Raw genomic sequence first — 18,904 nt, forward strand, 5'->3', positions numbered from 1 at the left:
TTTGAAAGTTTTATATATATATATATATTCATGTGAAGATGTCACTCTAATGACAACGAGCAACTGGAAATTCAGCCAGAGGCAGTCTTTAGCAAGCTCGTTGGGAAGACTTTCGCAACAGTTTATTTATGTTTTGTATGTGATGGAACGAACAGAGAAAACATAATTTAAAATATATGTGCAAGTTTTGAATCAGCACATTAAATGACTATTAAACTAAATAACTGAACAGTCCTTTATGTGAGTCATGTAATTGAACGAACAAGAAAACATAACATACTTTATATACAAGTTTTGTACCAGCACATTGAATGAGTATTCAACTGAATTATTTATTATGGCGAATATTATAATACTAATAAAATCGATTAAAAACACAATGACCGTCCGACTATTGACTCTTTTTCTATACATACCTAATACAAAAAAGTTGACTCACCTAGTAGGTCAGTCAACCGTAAATGACATGACGCTCCAGATTGTATCACCGCGATATCAAAACCAATCAAATATACCCAACGCCCTTTTAACGGGCTCGTTTGTAACCGATGGAGCCCCGGGCTTTGGGCGCCGTTTAGAGACATTCGCGTAACATTTGTAATGTAATTTGTGGTAGTTGATATACTGATATTATGACATTTTTCGTTAATGAGTTGTTTTGTTGTTTTCTGGTTGTTTTGTGATTTTAATGATAAAAGTAATTGCGTTATGAAATACAAAAGCACAATGCATGCAAACCATTAACCACAGGGTTATTCGAGTGGAAACGAACTGAAACGTTTATCGGGTTACGAATGAAAACCTAAAATAGTTTTACGTTTAATGCAAAGAATTCCTCTTTTTTCCTCTTGAGATATTTGAATAACATGTCATGTGTTCATTAAATGACATAATGAGTCCGTTCAAATTATTGCTTGGTTTTATTTTGTCTTTTAAAACTTATGAACATCAACCTGCGTTAGTGGTCATCATTATATTTGTCAAATGAGAATGTTGTATTTCTCAAATTTTCCAATTTAGTTATTTCAGCAGTCAGCCGTAATTGATATTTATCAGGTGAAGTTGTAAAAATTAAAAACAGTGGCTGGCCCAGCAATGGGTAGTTTTTACATTTTAATGTAAACCACTAGAAAATTAAAGACTGTTAGTACGTTATTACACAAAACAAATGGTGTTATAACTGCCTCGCATCAAACAAAAGTACATAATAAATATCTTTAATCATAACAAAGAGAATGGATGCTTTAAAGGTTTAAGCCTAATGTAATTGTATAGTATTAATACATTAATACTAACGGGCTGAAGTAACACATACATGGGGCTGGGGAGTTTCAATAAAGGACTTTAACCCTGATTTACTAATCTTAAATCTGTATAAACGTCACAGACGGCAGCACATTATATCTTTTGTATTTCCTCAACTTTGTTTTCATTTTTTATACTTGCTGAAGTTGAATGCGTAGCAAAATAAGGATTCTATAATAGTGTTCTAAACTGTCAATCGTCCATATTTTTTCTCAAAACATTAGCTTAAAAGAGACACATATTGATTTATAATGACATTTTACTGCTTTAAGCTTTAAAAATGGTATTAAATTTATACACATCTAATAACCTAAATGTATTTCAGATGCCAATGCGCTATCACGGAGATCCAGGGCCTCTAAATGGCGCATACAGCAACTACCATAGCGGTTACCATGACAACGTGTCACTCAGGTCAAGGTCGTCACGTGGCACCAGACGTCGACGGAGGAACACGTGCTGTCTCGCGGTTTTTCTCACTTTGGCAGCCATTTTGATAGCTATTGGCATCGGCATTATGGTGTATTATTTGCTCAGAAATGGTGAGTTGAAATAGTTATTTGTAGGGAGGCGCCATAGGCAATGATCACAAATGGTCTCAGTCAAGTCTGAGTGCAGAATCAAGTGTCAAAATTGCAAATCTTCACATCATTGTAACTTTCACGAAGAACAAAAAAGTTAATTTACTTTAATCTAAAATTTAATTCTTAAATTATACCAACATTTCATACTTAGTCTACCAAATAATATTTCAAAGCGTTTTAAATGTGTTTTATTGAACAAAATTATTTCAATTACAATTGTTATGAAAGTCGCAAGCCGTACTCAATAGTTTAATGATGTCAGCAGTCCATGTCATATTTTTGGCGAGGTCCGGGCCGGCTTTAGATATGATATGGACCACTTACGTCTTAAAACTGGATTTTAATTCAAATGCAGCGATATACGGATATAGATCGCCTTTGTATGTACTATGAAGGGACACATTTATTTGAGGTATACTTATTATATTTGTTTACAACGCATCACTCAACTTAACCGACAGAATGCATGAATTGTGCAGCTTCTAGTTACGTCGTAAATAAACGTTGAAGGCCACCTAAAATGTTTCATTAAGATATTATCTCGTTGAGTAGTATGTTTCACATTAAACCCAATTTAAAACAGAGCTGAAGTGATCAGTCGCAAAATGAATAGTAATGCATGTCATGTGTGGTAATCGATTGTTCCGTTCCTTGGACGAGACGATGTTGGCATTTTTATTTAAATGTTATCGTGTTTATAGCTTAGATTCTTTCTTTTCAGATCCCGGGGCAAATGAATATTGTAAGCATTTTGAACTATTTGACATCAGTTTTCTACCAGCATGTTATATAGACCAGATTTAATTTATACAGTTTTCACGCATATCAAACTGAAAATGTGATATATTCGTTGTAGAAACATAACATTTGAATAACCTCTTGACAGAAATTAATTTTTAGTTAGTTTGTGCTTCGCATCAGTAAGTGTATGATCACAAAACATGTTAAAGCAACTGTGCACCAGATGATCAATTTGCAAGAAAAAAAGAAAATTGTCAAAACTTGTCATAAACTTGTTATTAATGTACAATGCATTGAAATTTAATGACCACATAGTTTACAGTTTATGTAAGTTCAGCAGTTATTTCGTATTTTTCCATTAAAAAAATATACTGGGTATGTCTACCTAGTATAATTCATTCCTTATGCGTAATTGGCTAGTCGGTGTTATCAAGTGACATTACCGATTTAGGTGTATAGCTTTATTATGTCACCCGATTGGAGTAAGATGTCGTAGCTCAGTGGATACGACGCTGGACCCGGTTCGAACCCGGTCTCCGACAAAAATTTTGTTTACATTTTGGTACTTTTTTACAATTAAGATATCAAAGCGTAACACATTCTATTAAATAATTGTCGTTACAAGAAAAAACTTCCTGGTGCCAATCTGGTGTACAGTCCCTTTAAAGGGTACATTCTTGAACCAATGGACAGCTAATAACAATATGTGACAGTACCAATCAGGGATGATGGTTTTATTTTAGGGATGCAAACGAATGGCAAAATTGATATTCGAATATTTGGTTCTTCTTTTAAACATCCAATTACCAAAAGAAATCTTTGTAGTAAATTACAGTTTTTCGCTTTAGAAATAGCCAGGGCATTTTACAACTTTTTGTAGACAGTACCTAGCTACATTGGAACTTTTTGAAAGTGGCAGACCCTTTTTATTCCAAATCAGCCTCTGAAATTCCCCGTTTTCAAAAAAAAGTGTATAGTTTCAGTTTCACTCCGTTCTGTTTGTAAGGGGAAGATCGTAAATTTTCGTTTGAATGATATCATGCGCCTACAGAGGGTCAATTATATCCGTCGGACGTACCTCAACTGTCTTAAAGTCTGCACTACCTCGCTGTCTCCTTCTGGGATTGACCATTACTAAATATAACTATGAAAGACCTAAACCAACTCGGAACTAGTAATGCATTTAAACATAAACAAACGTGGATTCGACTCATCTATCGAATAACAATACAGGAACTATACCCTAAAACGCTATACAGTTAATGTTTGAAAGCACGAACGTTATATCGAAACATGGAAAGCAGTCTGTAGCACAAAACAGGCACAAATCATTTATATCATTACGGCGAATTGAGCAATAGTGCATAGCTTAATTGGCAACCAAGACATCGTTTTGGTGTAAAGGCCTGTTCCTTTTACCCTCAATTGGCATGGTAAATAAAATGTACCGAAAATAAATTTAACTTCTTTGGAGTCAGTGTTCTAATAGGCCTCTAATCTACATATGACGCGCGTTAAGTGTATTGTTATCCCAATCACTCCTGTGACAAAGGGGCCAATCATTGTAAAACAAGACAAACGAATTTGATAGACAACAACTAAGTTTTAGGCAAAATACTATTTTTTCATTTATTCATAAAAAACAACGAGTATTCGATTACCGATTTTTTACATTCGACGACAAATGGTTTGATAAAATATTCGAATGTTCGAATATGAGTTAGCATCCCTTCTGTTTAAAATATATGTAAATCAAATATATTTTGATGATTATATCTCTGATTAAAAATACCATCTATGCCATCAAACCCATTAATCGAAATGACACTGCCAATGTTTCTGATATTTCACTTATTTCGTTGCTTACACAATATGTTTTCCAGATTCGACGATAGCAAACGGTTCCTTGCCGTTGCTCAACGTTCCATACAATGATGCCATGAAGGACCAGAATTCAGAAGCATATAAAGACATCGCAAATCCACTATGTGGACAGGTATGTACACGCTGTTCGGCATTGATCACTTGTGCATGTTCACATGCATATGATTAAATATTGCCTGATGCTGTTCTCCCTTGACCCCTGTACCTCTAAACAAGCTCACTGTTAAATATTGCCTGATGCTGTTTTCCCTTGACCCATGTACCTCTAAACAAGCTCACTGTTAAATATTGTCTGATGCCGTTCTCTCTTGACCCTTGTACCTCTAAACAAGCTCACTGTTAAATATTGTCTAATGCTGTTCTCCCTTGACTCCTGTACATCTAAACAGGCTCACTGTTAAATATTGCCGGATGCTGTTCTTCCTTGACTCCTGTACCTCTTAAAAAGCTTACTGTTAAATATTGTCTGATGCTGTTCTCCCTTGACCCCTGTACCTCTAAACAAGCTCACTGTTAAATTTTGCCGGATGCTGTTCTCCCTTGACCCCTGTACCTCTAAACAAGCTCACTGTTAAATACTGTTAAATATTGCCTGATGCTGTTCTTCCTTGACCCCTGTACCTCTAAACAAGCTCACTGTTAAATATTGCCTGATGCTGTTCCCCCTTGACCCCTGTACCTCTAAACAAGCTCACTGTTAAATATTGCTGGATGCTGTTCTTCCTTGACTCCTGTACCTCTTAAAAAGCTCACTGTTAAATATTGTCTGATGCTATTTCCCCTTGACCCCTGTACCTCTAAACAAGCTCACTGTTAAATATTACCTGATGCTGTTCTCCCTTGACCCCTGTACCTCTAAACAAGCTCACTGTTAAATATTGCCTGATGCTGTTCTCCCTTGACCCCTGTACCTCTAAACAAGCTCACTGTTAAATATTGCCTGATGCTGTTCTCCTTTGACCCCTGTACCTCTAAACAGGCTCATTATTAAATATTACCTGATGCTGTTCTCCCTTGACCCCTGTACCTCTAAACAAGCTCACTGTTAAATATTACCTGATGCTCTTCTCCCTTGACCCCTGTACCTCTAAACAAGCTCACTATTAAATATTACCTGATGCTGTTCTCCCTTGACCCCTGTACCTCTAAACAAGCTCACTGTTAAATATTGCCTGATGCTGTTCTCCCTTGACCCCTGTACCTCTAAACAAGCTCACTGTTAAATATTGCCTGATGCTGTTCTCCTTTGACCCCTGTACCTCTAAACAAGCTCACTGTTAAATATTACCTGATGCTGTTCTCCCTTGACCCCTGTACCTCTAAACAAGCTCACTGTTAAATATTGCCTGATGCTGTTCTTCCTTGACCCCTGTACCTCTAAACAAGCTCACTGTTAAATATTGCCTGCTGCTGTTCTGCCTTGACCCTTGTACCTCTAAACAATCTCACTGTTAAATGTTGTCTGATGCTATTGTCCCTTGACCCCTGTACCTCTAAACAAGCTCACTGTTAAATATTGCCGGATGATGTTCTCCCTTGACCCCTGTACCTCTAAACAAGCTCACTGTTAAATATTGCCTGATGCTGTTCTCCTTTGACCCCTGTACCTCTAAACAAGCTCACTGTTAAATATTGCCTGATGCTGTTCTCCCTTGACCCCTGTCCCCCTAAACAAGCTCACTGTTAAATATTGCCTGATGCTGTTCTCCTTTGACCCCTGTACCTCTAAACAAGCTCACTGTTAAATATTGCCTGATTCTGTTCTCCCTTGACCCTTGTACCTCTAAACAAGCTCACTGTTAAATATTGTCTGATGCTGTTCTTCCTTGACCCCTGTACCTCTAAACAAGCTCACTGCTAAATACTGTTAAATATTGCCGGATGCTGTTCTCCCTTGACACCTGTACCTCTATACAATCTCACTGTTAAATATTGCCTGATGCTGTTCGCCTTTGACCCTTGTACATCTAAACAAGCTCACTGTTAAATATTGCTGGATGCTGTTCTCCCTTGACCCTTGTGCCTCAAAACAAGCTCACTGTTAAATATTGCCGGATTCTGTTCTCCCTTGACCCTTGTGCCTCTAAACAAGCTCACTGTTAAATATTGCCTGATGCTGTTCTCTCTTTATCCCTGTACCTCTAAACAAGCTCACTGTTAAATATTGCCGGATGCTGTTCTTCATCGACCCTTGTGCCCCTAAACAAGCTCATTGTTAAATATTGCCGGATGCTGTTCGTCCTTGACCCTTGTATCTCTTAACAAGCTCGCTGTTAAATATTGCCGGATGCTGTTCGTCCTTGACCCTTGGGCCCCTTGACAAGCTTATTGTTAAATATTGCCTGATGCTGTTCGTCCTTGACCCTTGGGCCCCTAAACAAGCTTATTGTTAAATATTGCCGGATGCTGTTCGTCCTTGACCCTTGGGCCCCTTAACAAGCTTATTGTTAAATATTGCCTGATGCTGTTCTCCTTGCTAGTTCATCATTTAATATTGCCTGATGCTGTTCCTTATTGACCCTTGTGCTTCTAAAGAAGTTCATTGTTAAAATTGCATGGTGTTGTTTCTTATTGACCCTTGTGCTTCTAAAGAAGTTCATTGTTAAAATTGCATGGTGTTGTTCCTTATTGACCCTTGTGCTTCTAAACAAGCTCATTGTTAAATATTGCATGGTGTTGGTCTTTATTGACCAATGTGCTTCTTAACAAGTTCACCATTAAATATTGCATGGTGTTGTTCTTTGTTGACCCTTGGGCTTCTTAACAAGTTCATAGTTAAATATCGCATGGTGTTGTTCGGTATCTAAACACGCGCATCGTTACATGTTGAGCTGCTGTTGTTCGGTCTTTATCATTGTGTCTATAAACAAGGTCATCGTTTTATATTCGAATGTTGTTTATTTTTAATTATTGAGCCTCCTAAAACGCCAAACGCGAAATATTGGCTTGAAACTGTTGTACGGCCTTATAAACGGGCTCAATGTTAGATATTAAGCTAATGCTGCTCCAACTTGATCCTTGTGCCGAATCGAATCGCCTTTTGCATCGAAATGTTTAGTAAAAACGCAAGCCCTTTTTATTATTGTCTGATTATTTTCGGCCTGACCCTTGCTACTCTTCACATGCTCGTTGTAAATTATTGGCCTTTAGCCTCCTCACAAACACAATTTTGGCATGATGCTGTCTATCCTTGTGTCTCTAATAGAGTTTTATCACAAACCCATCATTAAATGTGGAGCTGATACTGTTTATCCTTATGTCTTAAACATGATTGAGTCTTCTCACAAACACATTGTTAAATGTTTGCTTAATGATGTTTGTCCTTTTGTCTGTTAAATAATTTTGCCCCTTACTTACTCATCGTTAAAGATGGGGCTGATGCTGTTCGGCCTCTAGACAAGCTTATTGTTAAATGTTCGATTGATGTTTTTCGGCCAAAATGCCCTATTTTTTCCGGCATCTCAGCAAGCTCATCGTTAGATAGTGGCCTGATGTTGTTTTGCGTATATCCTTGTGTCTCTAATCTCAGTTTTGTTTTGCGAATTTCGAGATTATCACTTTAAGATGAACTGAGGTTTTTGTTCTATTGCAGATCGATTCTTACATTCGGAAGAGCGAGGTTAAGCAACATTATGAAAACTGTACCATAGAGTTCCTTATGTACGTAACGTGTTTCTTAAACTACATCTTAATTATTTTTCTCTTCTAAAAATAACACATTCATTGACAGCATGCGTATTATAAAGTCACAAATTAAGGCAGTCAGCTATATATATTATTATATTTTATACCTTTCCATTGTATTTTTTTTCTACAAGTTATAATTAATAGCATGCTATAATATATACATATAACGAAAATTGTTATGACCATACTTTATTAAATAGCTTTCTTTTGTTCAGTAATAGTTTGTTGCAATATGCTAAGAGTTTGCTAATTCCATTCGATAGTTTAGTACATTTTTAATTATCACTGTTATAACACACTTTTATTCGAATAAATGTCTCTTTCAGCGATGATACTCAACCAGACCGATGCGGCTGTGCCAACATTACAAACACGGTTGTGTACGTAGAACTTTTCAGTACAGTTACATATTTATTTGCTGTATATTCAACACCATTGTATATGCCAATACAATTGTTGAAACAGGGCAAGTATGATGCTTAAACTATGCTAGGGGCATCGACAATGTTAAACGTACCTGTTGCGAGAATGGTCAAGTGGAACACGGCCAGTATTCACTTCGATCTTATCCTTATTCTTAGACATGCCTCAGTGTTTCAATTAAGCCTATTGGTCAGCTTAAATACAGGCTAATCAAAACAGTTTATAATATAGTTTATAATTAAGTTTAGTCCAAGTTGCTTATTGAATACTGCCCCTGGTGTCCGCCATTAATAAAATTGGCTGTGGGTTTAATCCCCACCAGTGGGAAACAACCTTCTCATGGTCCTTTAAAAACAACACAGTACTGATTTCTGCCCAGGAAACGCATCAATGAGACGTTAAGTCATATTTCAGCTGTATTTAAAATCGAAATAAAACAAATGAGAATGCATCTAATTCCTGTTTATTCAAACCAATACTCCTGATGTCATAGAATGCGTTTTTTTTTTTTTTTTTTTTTTTTTTTTGGGGGGGGGGGGGGTGACGAATAAACTCTTTTACCGGAACATATTCTTAAACACTTCTATTGCTGTATGATTGTGATCATCAGCTTCTATGATATATTCTCTATATACATGTATATACTACTGCTGGTCTGTTTCTTGATGTATGCATAATATAAATAAAGTTGTTAAACTGTAGACGTAGTAGAGGATCTATATTAATAATATATAGCATAGTTTTGTTTACAATAAACGATGACAATTTTCTATTCTATCATTTTTCTGTCACTTGACACCTATTGGAATTGTGCCATTTTTTTGTATAATGTGAACGTTTGTTTTCAGGCACAACACGAGAGCTTACCTGAAATTGATATTTCGTGGTGACGTCAGCAATATAGAAGATCGCATATTTCTTATAATAGAACAAAACATGAGGCGACAACGGGGAACTGACTATGACGTCATCATGTTAGATGACTTCATAATTGATATTCGGTCGTCTGCTGCTCAGTTTACAACCGAGGCACCACCTGACGAAGGTTGGTGTTTAAAATACAAAACTTTAAAAATGTCATTTTTATGATAAGTCCCTTTTATTACGGACACTCTTCGGGGTATCGAAATGATACGATTGTTTGTTTCTGTGGCTTTACCTTATAACTTGTACAGTTATCTTTTAAAGAAGTTATTCTTTCATAGGAATATATCTTTAAGATAACCATGATAACAAATTGTTTTGGTTCCTAAAATCAATTTTAAAAAAGTAAATTATGATAATAAGTTCTGTTTTGCTTAAGATATTTCGAGGTTTATTTGGTTTGCAAAAAGCCCCTCAAATCCATTCTAAAATGATTAAAATATAGCGGATCACTAGGATTTACAAATATACATTTATAATATTTTAGCAAATGGAACCTTAAGATATTTATGACTTATTTGTGGGTCGAATACCTTCAATGAGCTGCTGAATGACGCCTGCTTGTTTCAGTTGGCCTTCGCCTGAACGTCACAGTATGGGTGTACAATATGACGTGGATGGGTGAGCTAACTAATCCGTACAGTAGGGAGTTCAAGGATCTAGCCTCGCCCTTTTGTGATGACGTAAGTGTCATTTTTTGTTTGTGATGATGCCCTATCCATGTCTTTTTAATTTAAGGTCGGAATTTTTTGCTTGAGTGTAAGCGCTGTTGACCTATTTAAAATGACATAAGCGTCACATCATAAATATTTTGACGTCATCAATTTTATGTTTAATAACGAAGTATGGCACATCTGAACTATTGAGTGATAACCGCATGAGTTTGTGCTGGAGTAACTGTAGTCTTGCATCATGATGGCGGCATCATGTCTAGAATCCTTTCTTTTCAGCATCAAATATCGATGAGTGCTTGCATGGACCTCATATGCCTGTCATAACTTTATACCCATGTTACTGACACGTCTGGCGTCACACCATAAATAATACACTACTTATGTTGCTTATATTATATGACAGCTTCAAAGTACAGCATTTTTAAAAGTTCATTGCAGCGACCTAAATTATACTTTACTTTTTCATTATTGATATTGCATGGCAACAAACACATCATCATTATTTTTGCATTGCAGTTACAAAGAATATTCGTTGACAGCAGCCTTGGAACGAGGTACCACAGCTGCAGAGTGTCGAAATTTAGGTACGTCACCATTACATAACATGTTTTTTCTTCTTATGCCCATATGCAATAACAGACCAGCAGCAACTGTATACACATTACATTCAGGATTCCCTAAACAATGTAATATCGTAAAGCTACTAGAATAATTTACAGTAACAGCAGGAACAATGCATAACAGGGAACGACTCATCAATAACAACAATAATAAAATCTCAACCACAATCACAACAAAAATAGTACCAATTAAATGGTCACACAACTATCCCATCGGCTACTTCAAGAAGCGTAAGTACCTAGGCCTAAAAACATTTTGTTTGGTTAGGGTTACATCCTTTTTAAAAATAGGTAGGGTAGGAAGGCTTTTATTTTTTTATTAGGCTTTATATAAGAATGTCATTTTCATCATTGGAGAATGGTGGTAAAGTTAACTCCTGTATAAGCATTTATGGTTTTAAACTCCATATTTAAAAACAAAAAAATTAAATAAATAATAATTTTTTTTTTTGAGGTTTTTCATTTTTTTTTCAAACTGACGATAGAAACGGTAGGGTAGGTGCCTATTCCGTAGGTAGGGTCGGGTAACCCGAACCAAATGTATTTAATTTCAGGCCCTATCATTTGACAATAAAAACGACAAGAACTTGAATACTGTTTTTTTACCCTACCACCGTACTATAATCACTGCTGTTGCTGATAACTTTACGTACTCTAGGAGTTGCTCCAAGGATGACACAAATAATTATGCATGATGAATCAGATTTGATAGCAATGAGTATCTTATTAATTGTAATTATGTTACCACCATCAATATAACACATATCTTGTATGATTTTGCTATTATTCAAATAACAGAGCTGAGAAAAGATCCAGTTGGTGAATGCCATAATGTTATTGGTGGTCAAGCAATGGTGGCAAGGATTAATGATGTTGTTTTTTTCATTTCAAGTCTAGACGCATAATTATTGACTATATACATATCATAAACACATATAATTATATCTTCAATCATCATGCATAACATATATATATTAATATTCACAGACCTGGCATCGTGTATACAGATATTTGGCTGACCGGTCGAGACGTCACACTCGGGCTGAACACCACCGTCAAGACACTCATCCTAGATAGCGCCCGCTCCGTCCGAGTAAATGGCACCTCTCGCAAAATATTAGGTATAAAACTGAGATTTTTTCTGGACATACAACGACTTGTTTTTATGAAATCGTTGGTATTTTCATACTTGTCAAATAGTTCTCGATAATATTGCCATAAGCAACTTTCAACAAATCATATTCGCTTTGAATCTTCTAATCGCTATCATGAGATACCTCTATTATTTATGTCTAAGCTAGTTATTATAGCTGTTAAAACTGGTGTGACAAGATTTGTCACTGGTCGTCATTAGAATACACTATTATATTCAACGGGTTAGGAATGTTTGATAGTGAATTAAGGGGTATATTTGCAATTATGCGTGCTGTATAACGATGGTCAGTATATTTGTGCGCTGTTTAGAATCGATTTAGTATTTAGGATATTTAGCCATTTAAAAGCCTGTTTGTATCATTTTCAGAAAACTCATTTAATAAATTCCGTATCATATTAAAGAAATAGTACAGACCACCGAGTGTCTCCTTGCATTATAGTTGCCGACCGGTCATCCGACAAAATCATTAATTTAAAAGAGAGTGACTTGAAGGTCAGTATATTTTCAGGAGGCCCAAAACGGCCTGTACAATTTCTTATTTTATACCACACGTTATAGCTTTTAAACTTAAATAGGAATAATTTCTACATGGAAAGACATCTTCTTCTGTAAAGCAAGTAAATTGTAATTCAGACGGGAGTGTTGTTTAGACTTGAACTCAAAATGTATCTGTCATGTACAGTCAACTCGGCGTTAACAAACAATTAGACAACACAGGCCTTATTTGAAAAAAAATGTGTCCGGTTACTATCGCTTTTAAAATGACCACTTGATTGCAATGTTGAAAATCCTACAAGCAGCGGCTACTTACACAAGTTAAGAAGGAGCATACTTATGTAAGGTGTAATATTTCGTTTTTAGTAACTTCATTTGTAATTTTAAAGTCTAAACACATACATTCGACTGTATGTAGATATTTTCCAATGTCCTCAAAATAGATCTACATAATTAATTGAATTACTTGACCCGAAAATTTAAAGCAACCATTTTGTCCCTTACACAGGAACGCTGCTAATAACGCCTGCTTCTGGCAACAACGCAATCGTCAACGTTGACGTAGAGGTGAACCCCGGTACGACCATCGCTCCGACACCCTCAACCACCCCTGGGCCCACCAACTGGACCGGTACTCGCCTTTAGTTTATACCATTATTTTGAGCTTGCAATCATGTCTATCACATCATGTATTAAGTGAACACTAGAACTAATACGCAACTACTTTGTCCCTAAATGTACAGTTTCGCACAATTATATGTGTGATATTGTATCATTTTTTTATTTTGTATACCAACTTTATTTCATGAACAGGTTCAAAACCAAAGTATATTAAGCGAAACAAACAATGCTTTTGTCCATCATAGTATTTTTCCAAAATTTAAATGATGTTACTCTGTTCTATACAGTTTTATTGCCTTACAATAAACTGCTGATATAGACGATCGCTCATTCATTCGTTGATGTGTTTTGACGCATGTCGACTAAGTACGATCTTGTTCTAATATCAATCAATTAAACTCTCTTTGTATGTGGAATTCATATGCTTTGTTCCTAACCGTCTTTGTAAAGCCAATGTAGATCAGTCCTTATGGTATTGTTTCTTTTACAGATGGCATGCCGTATATTGAAACCCTCCTATACTTTACCGGCATTGACTACACTGGGAACTTGTCTGATCGGAACAGTGACTTATTCAAGTATCATGCCAGGAAATTCTGCAAAGAGGTATGTGAAACATTCAATCATGTTAAAATACACTATTTTGATTTTGTCTCAAGAATTTTGGGAAAGTTTTGCGTCTTTTTCCACGCAAAATTTAACTTCTAGCTAAAATAAACGACGAAAGTCACACCATTATCGAAGCATGGCGTTATTAGGGTACTGCATGAAAAAATGCTGTCAAAATAATTTTCAGAAAGATAATCGCTTATGCACCAGTCAATTGTAACCACGGACCCCCAGGTCCGGGGTTATACTGGGGATAGCCGGGGAAATGGGCGGTGTTTTTACCTTCCAGGTGGCCCCGCAGTGCCGGGTGACTGCGCTGGTTTTGTCTTCACGCCAAATATAGCAGAAAATTGGCAATATATAGGGTCCCTTGGGTGCGGAAGCATTCGGCGGGGATTTTAACCAGCAGATAGTCCCCACAGAGCGGGAATTTTGCCCGGGCTTGGCTGGACCGAAAGTCAAAGTCTCCGCTATTCCCCAGACCTGGGGGGGGCGTGGTTACAAATGACTGGTGCATTACGGAATAATTAAACATCTACAGACTATTTGTTCGGTCCATTAAACGGATTATACACCTCAACATCTGTACATAGCTTTAGAATATGCTCTATTCATATGTTGTTTATGACAATCCTGTATGCGAATCGCATTGTCCAAAAAAACAACAACAAGAAATGAAAAAGCAACGTATTAATAAATGATTTATATTAGTTTTACATTTCCTCCAAATTGTACCTTTTCGGTTTTCTTTTCAGCTTGAAAAACTGATTCTGTTTAGCCAATGGAAGCAAAATTACTACGACTGTAACCTTGTCAACATATAGTGAGTACAACTCATGGTTCACGATATGCTGCTAGAGTTATACTGATAGACTGAATGGGCTGACAGGCCTTATCATATATCGTGATCCATAAATAGTATCAATATGGCTATAATATTATTTCAACATTATGTTACAACAAGGAACTCTTTAGATTATACATCATATGTATATTTGATCTAGTTCTTTAGATTATACATGTATCCATTCAGATTATTTGCAAAATATCAGCATATAGCAGCTGATATTTTATTAGCAATGATGTCGGAGAGTTAAACTATATGAGTTTTGCCACTCGGGTTGTCAAATGGTATAACACAATCGGATACTGCGCAAAAGCTGACTCGATTGAAAGTCCTACTCAACATTTATAAGCAGCTTTAGGTTTAAAGTGATCGACCTGCAGCATGGGGTTATCTGTGTCAATCAATTTCAGTCCACCAATCACAGGCCAGTATTTCCCGTACATGCGCACTATGCTGCATGTGAATTCCAACATCCTATCACCAAACGAGCTTACTGACATCATCAAGATGTACGCCGGGAAATACGTATTTCCGGATGGCATTGAGACGTACCGTATTGGTGATTTCTACATTGTACTAAAAGGTAACCAACAAGTATTTCGCCTTAGAAAACACGTAAATGGTTTATTAAAGTTTGGAAAAACAAATACATAAATGTTTCAGAAGGCAATTATAACATAATCTGCACTGTTTGGAATTATAATAGCATGTGAAATCTAGAGTGAGGTATGAAGATGATATATCTGCGTATATTTTGACATCGTTTCTGTTGTCAGCAGTTGACCTGCAGCGACGACAATCATTTTTGCCATGCATTTAATAATGCGTTTATATTGTTCTTCCATGATACATGCCTATTCTTATACAAGACAGCCGTAGGTTTTGAACACGTTTTGCTAAAATTGTCAAATAATGAAGTATTGTTCTTCTATGTACACTCTATCTGATCAGGTCCGTTAACAATACAGGGATATACATATATACTCTTAATGCAAGTTGTATCCATCTCCGTATCTGCAGACGGTGTATTTGAGTTGTACAACTCGACCCGCTATGTGACAGACTCCACCCAGTATACACTCCAATCAACCACCTACCCGACGATATTTACAACCCTCGTGTTCTCAACGCTTTTAAGCTCGCCCGGGGTCGTAACATCGACTGTTGTCTACAGTAAGTAGTTTGCAGTGGGTAGGCATAGCACTGTTTGAACTTGATATGTAAAGATTGTCCCCGAAATATCTTACGTATACTTATCCAATGTGTCTTGTTAATCGAAACTGTTCTAAGTAAATGCATCTTAATGTATAAGTTGTATAAGTTATTTACATGGAATAATGTAAAACTCATATCCACTGGTAGGTACAACTGCTATATACACTGTCTTATCTACGAGTATAGCACAACGTGTTTTTTTTTTTAAATATTCAATCTATTAACCTCCACCTAAACTCTGGCTTAGCCATAGGAAGTTTGTCAGATAAGGTGGTATAATAGATCTATAAGTACTGCGTATTGATCCGTTGGGGTGGGGGTGTATTCGACTGGAGTTTTTTTGCAGATTCGGTCTTCATAATGCTTCATGATGCGTTCCCCGAGTAATCATATACAAACAATCCACGAGAGTCGAATTTGACGTTTCGGATCGAAACCCAGTACAAATATCCCCTTACATATATACATTTCTGGTTAAATGACATAAACGACCCTTGTTTTCAATATAAACACAATGATACATTTGTGTTGTAAAGTCAAAAAGGGGAAAACGACCGTATTGCACCGCTAATGGAATACCGACAACCGTATATTGCAAAAGGTATTAAATATTTGCATGTGGATTTATTGTGTGTATAATAAAACAAAAGCTTTTTTGGAAAATACATTTTGGAAAGAGAAAAAACATTAAGAAGCTTGAACTACATCCACAGTTTGATAACAGATGTTTTGGGTTTTTTTGAACATGTTTATTGACAGCAATTACAAATATAATGCAATACAACGTCACCCCTCCCCCGCCCCTGACTCTAACACCGGCTTTAGCCGTAAACTATTTTTTTTTCCAAGATATTCGATGATCCCTCGTCCGGATTTCATGTTTTATTTAATGATTCCGTTCTTGTTCTTCATCGGTGTACAGACGCCACTGCAGCGTATATAACGAGCGGCCTGATAGATTTTACCTACAACAGCAGTCTCGAGGACAAGTCCTCCACTTACTTCCGGTCGCTTGAACAACGCTTCTGCTACGATGTACGTATTTACTCGGCGAGTCACTTTTTCTAAAAAAAATTGATTTTCTCTATTAAGTCTCCGATCCAGAATATAATCGTTTGTAATAAGCTTTCCTGATACAAGTTAACCATTGGCCACCCTTTTTATAAAATTCATTTTAATCCCATGTTTAGAATCATTTGTTGTTTTTTCTATAAAATTGGTCCGTTATTTTCATTTTAATTGTAGACAATTTTAATTCTTATTTTGGGCTTTGATTGTCCGTTACTTTATTACTTCTTATAAGCTAGCTTTAGTCAGTGTTTTGAAAATAAACTTTTTCTGATGTTTATTTACAGAATACAAGACACAAGAATCTTTATTTAAAGTCGAGTTTATGTTAACAAGAAACATAAGCGCAATAAGCTATTTTTCGACATTTTTGTGATTTTTGTTAGCTTTGTATTGCGTAGACCTGTTTCAACTATTTGTAACTTGATCCGTACTTCTTGGTTTGCTTCAGTCCATGTTGAATATACCAGAGGACGTCTTATATTTGATTATTTTCTAATTGTTCTATTCTTCTATATTTTCCAGACTGACTATTTCTTTAAAAGCAGCTCTCTTCAATCGGTATATGTCAGTTGCAAGATTACATCCTTTTCGTAAGTATGCATGAACCATCTTACGTAGTTTTTATTACGAGTTTCTTTTGAGAATAATACCAACAAATACATTACGTTTTAAGTAAAAAAATGTCGATTGTACATTATGCTCATTTTGCCATTCAAGTGTCGAATCCATAGAACATCTATATTGGGAGTGCTATGAAACACAACAGTTGTGGAACAAATTAAATAATTGTATTGCCTCAACAACAATTAATATCGTAATCAATAAACGTGAGGCTTTATTGGGAATAGTATGTAAAAACAAATACAGTAATATTTGCAACTTCCTTATTGTTTTAATGATTTTTTATGAGACTCAACCAAGTGTTATAATAGACATCTATCCTTTAATGCATATATGATGTATCTTAAATCAAGAATTAAAATAGAAGAGCAAATTGCTTAAAAAACGAAAAGTTCAAAGTCCACAGTAAAAAGTTGGAAATACTGAAACTAACATAATCAATAAAAGACAAAAATAGCCATAACGATTTATTTTTTTATTTTTTTAATGTACCGTATGTATTTGTTTGATTTTTTTAACAAATATTAAATCTCTATTGAAGTTTTTCTTGTATGAATATCTAAACGTAGGGGACATCACTGTCGTGTGTGTGTGTATGTTTGCGTCAGTGTGTCTGTGTGTGCGTGCGTGCGTGCGTGCGTGCGTGCGTGCGTGCGTGAGGTTATATTATAAAAGGATGAGCATAATGTGTTATTGGTGCTCTATGTGAAAATAAATGAGAAAAAAAGTATACATGAGCTTAACGTTGTCACCATTAGGTACAGAATATTTTTATTTAAGCTCGTAACCGTCTGAACATATAAATTTATTTTATATTGTACTACTAGAGAACCTAAATAATTATAATAATAGGGTGAAATAACGGCTTCAAGACACATAAATGTACAATTGTATTGTCATGACATCATATTAGCTGAATGGATATTTCGTAATTGCAGACAAAACTCAACCGTTACATTCCTTCTACAATTCGCCGCTCCGATTGGCCAGCACCTCAAAACGGCTGTTCCATCAGTGATCATTCACAAAGCCCCCAAATCGCGCATCCGCAACAACATTGTACTCGAGATCGGTGACCTTCACCTCCTTTACGATGCTCTTCAATTCGAAGTTTCTGTAACGAACTATACAAGCGTCGTTCGAACTCCATCGATGACGTCAATGTCAGTCAGCATGACAAGTTCAACCATACCCGGGAATCCGTATTGTAAGTTGTTTTTGTTTTTAAAAATAAGTATATATCATTATAACACACTCAATACATGATTGGTTATGTTATACATTTTATGCAGTTGTTGAAGGATGTACGAAGGCTGTAGGAAGCAATAAAACACTTCTAATATCTATGTATAAATGAACATGGATAAAAATGTGTTTTGCATGTATAAATTGGTAAACCAGCCGGCCTCATTTTTTCCAAACTTCTT

General features: G+C 36.0%; 1 protein-coding gene across 1 annotated transcript in view; it reads left to right on the plus strand.

Annotated features, from left to right (window-relative positions):
- The window catches only part of LOC128219150 (fibrillin-2-like), a 100,190-nt gene that overhangs the window by 23,851 nt on the left and 57,435 nt on the right, over window positions 1-18,904 (plus strand). Inside the window, exons 4-16 of the mRNA XM_052926970.1 lie at window positions 1,631-1,847; window positions 4,514-4,626; window positions 8,107-8,174; window positions 8,528-8,581; window positions 9,473-9,669; window positions 10,119-10,231; window positions 10,739-10,806; window positions 11,830-11,963; window positions 13,002-13,124; window positions 13,605-13,720; window positions 14,479-14,546; window positions 14,981-15,153; window positions 15,591-15,743. Coding sequence (XP_052782930.1) covers window positions 1,631-1,847; window positions 4,514-4,626; window positions 8,107-8,174; window positions 8,528-8,581; window positions 9,473-9,669; window positions 10,119-10,231; window positions 10,739-10,806; window positions 11,830-11,963; window positions 13,002-13,124; window positions 13,605-13,720; window positions 14,479-14,546; window positions 14,981-15,153; window positions 15,591-15,743 — 1,597 coding nt within the window. The remainder of the gene's footprint in view (window positions 1-1,630; window positions 1,848-4,513; window positions 4,627-8,106; window positions 8,175-8,527; window positions 8,582-9,472; window positions 9,670-10,118; window positions 10,232-10,738; window positions 10,807-11,829; window positions 11,964-13,001; window positions 13,125-13,604; window positions 13,721-14,478; window positions 14,547-14,980; window positions 15,154-15,590; window positions 15,744-18,904) is intronic.

The sequence above is a fragment of the Mya arenaria genome, chromosome 15 (assembly GCF_026914265.1).
Source record: "Mya arenaria isolate MELC-2E11 chromosome 15, ASM2691426v1".
Classification (NCBI taxonomy): Eukaryota; Metazoa; Mollusca; class Bivalvia; order Myida; family Myidae; genus Mya; species Mya arenaria.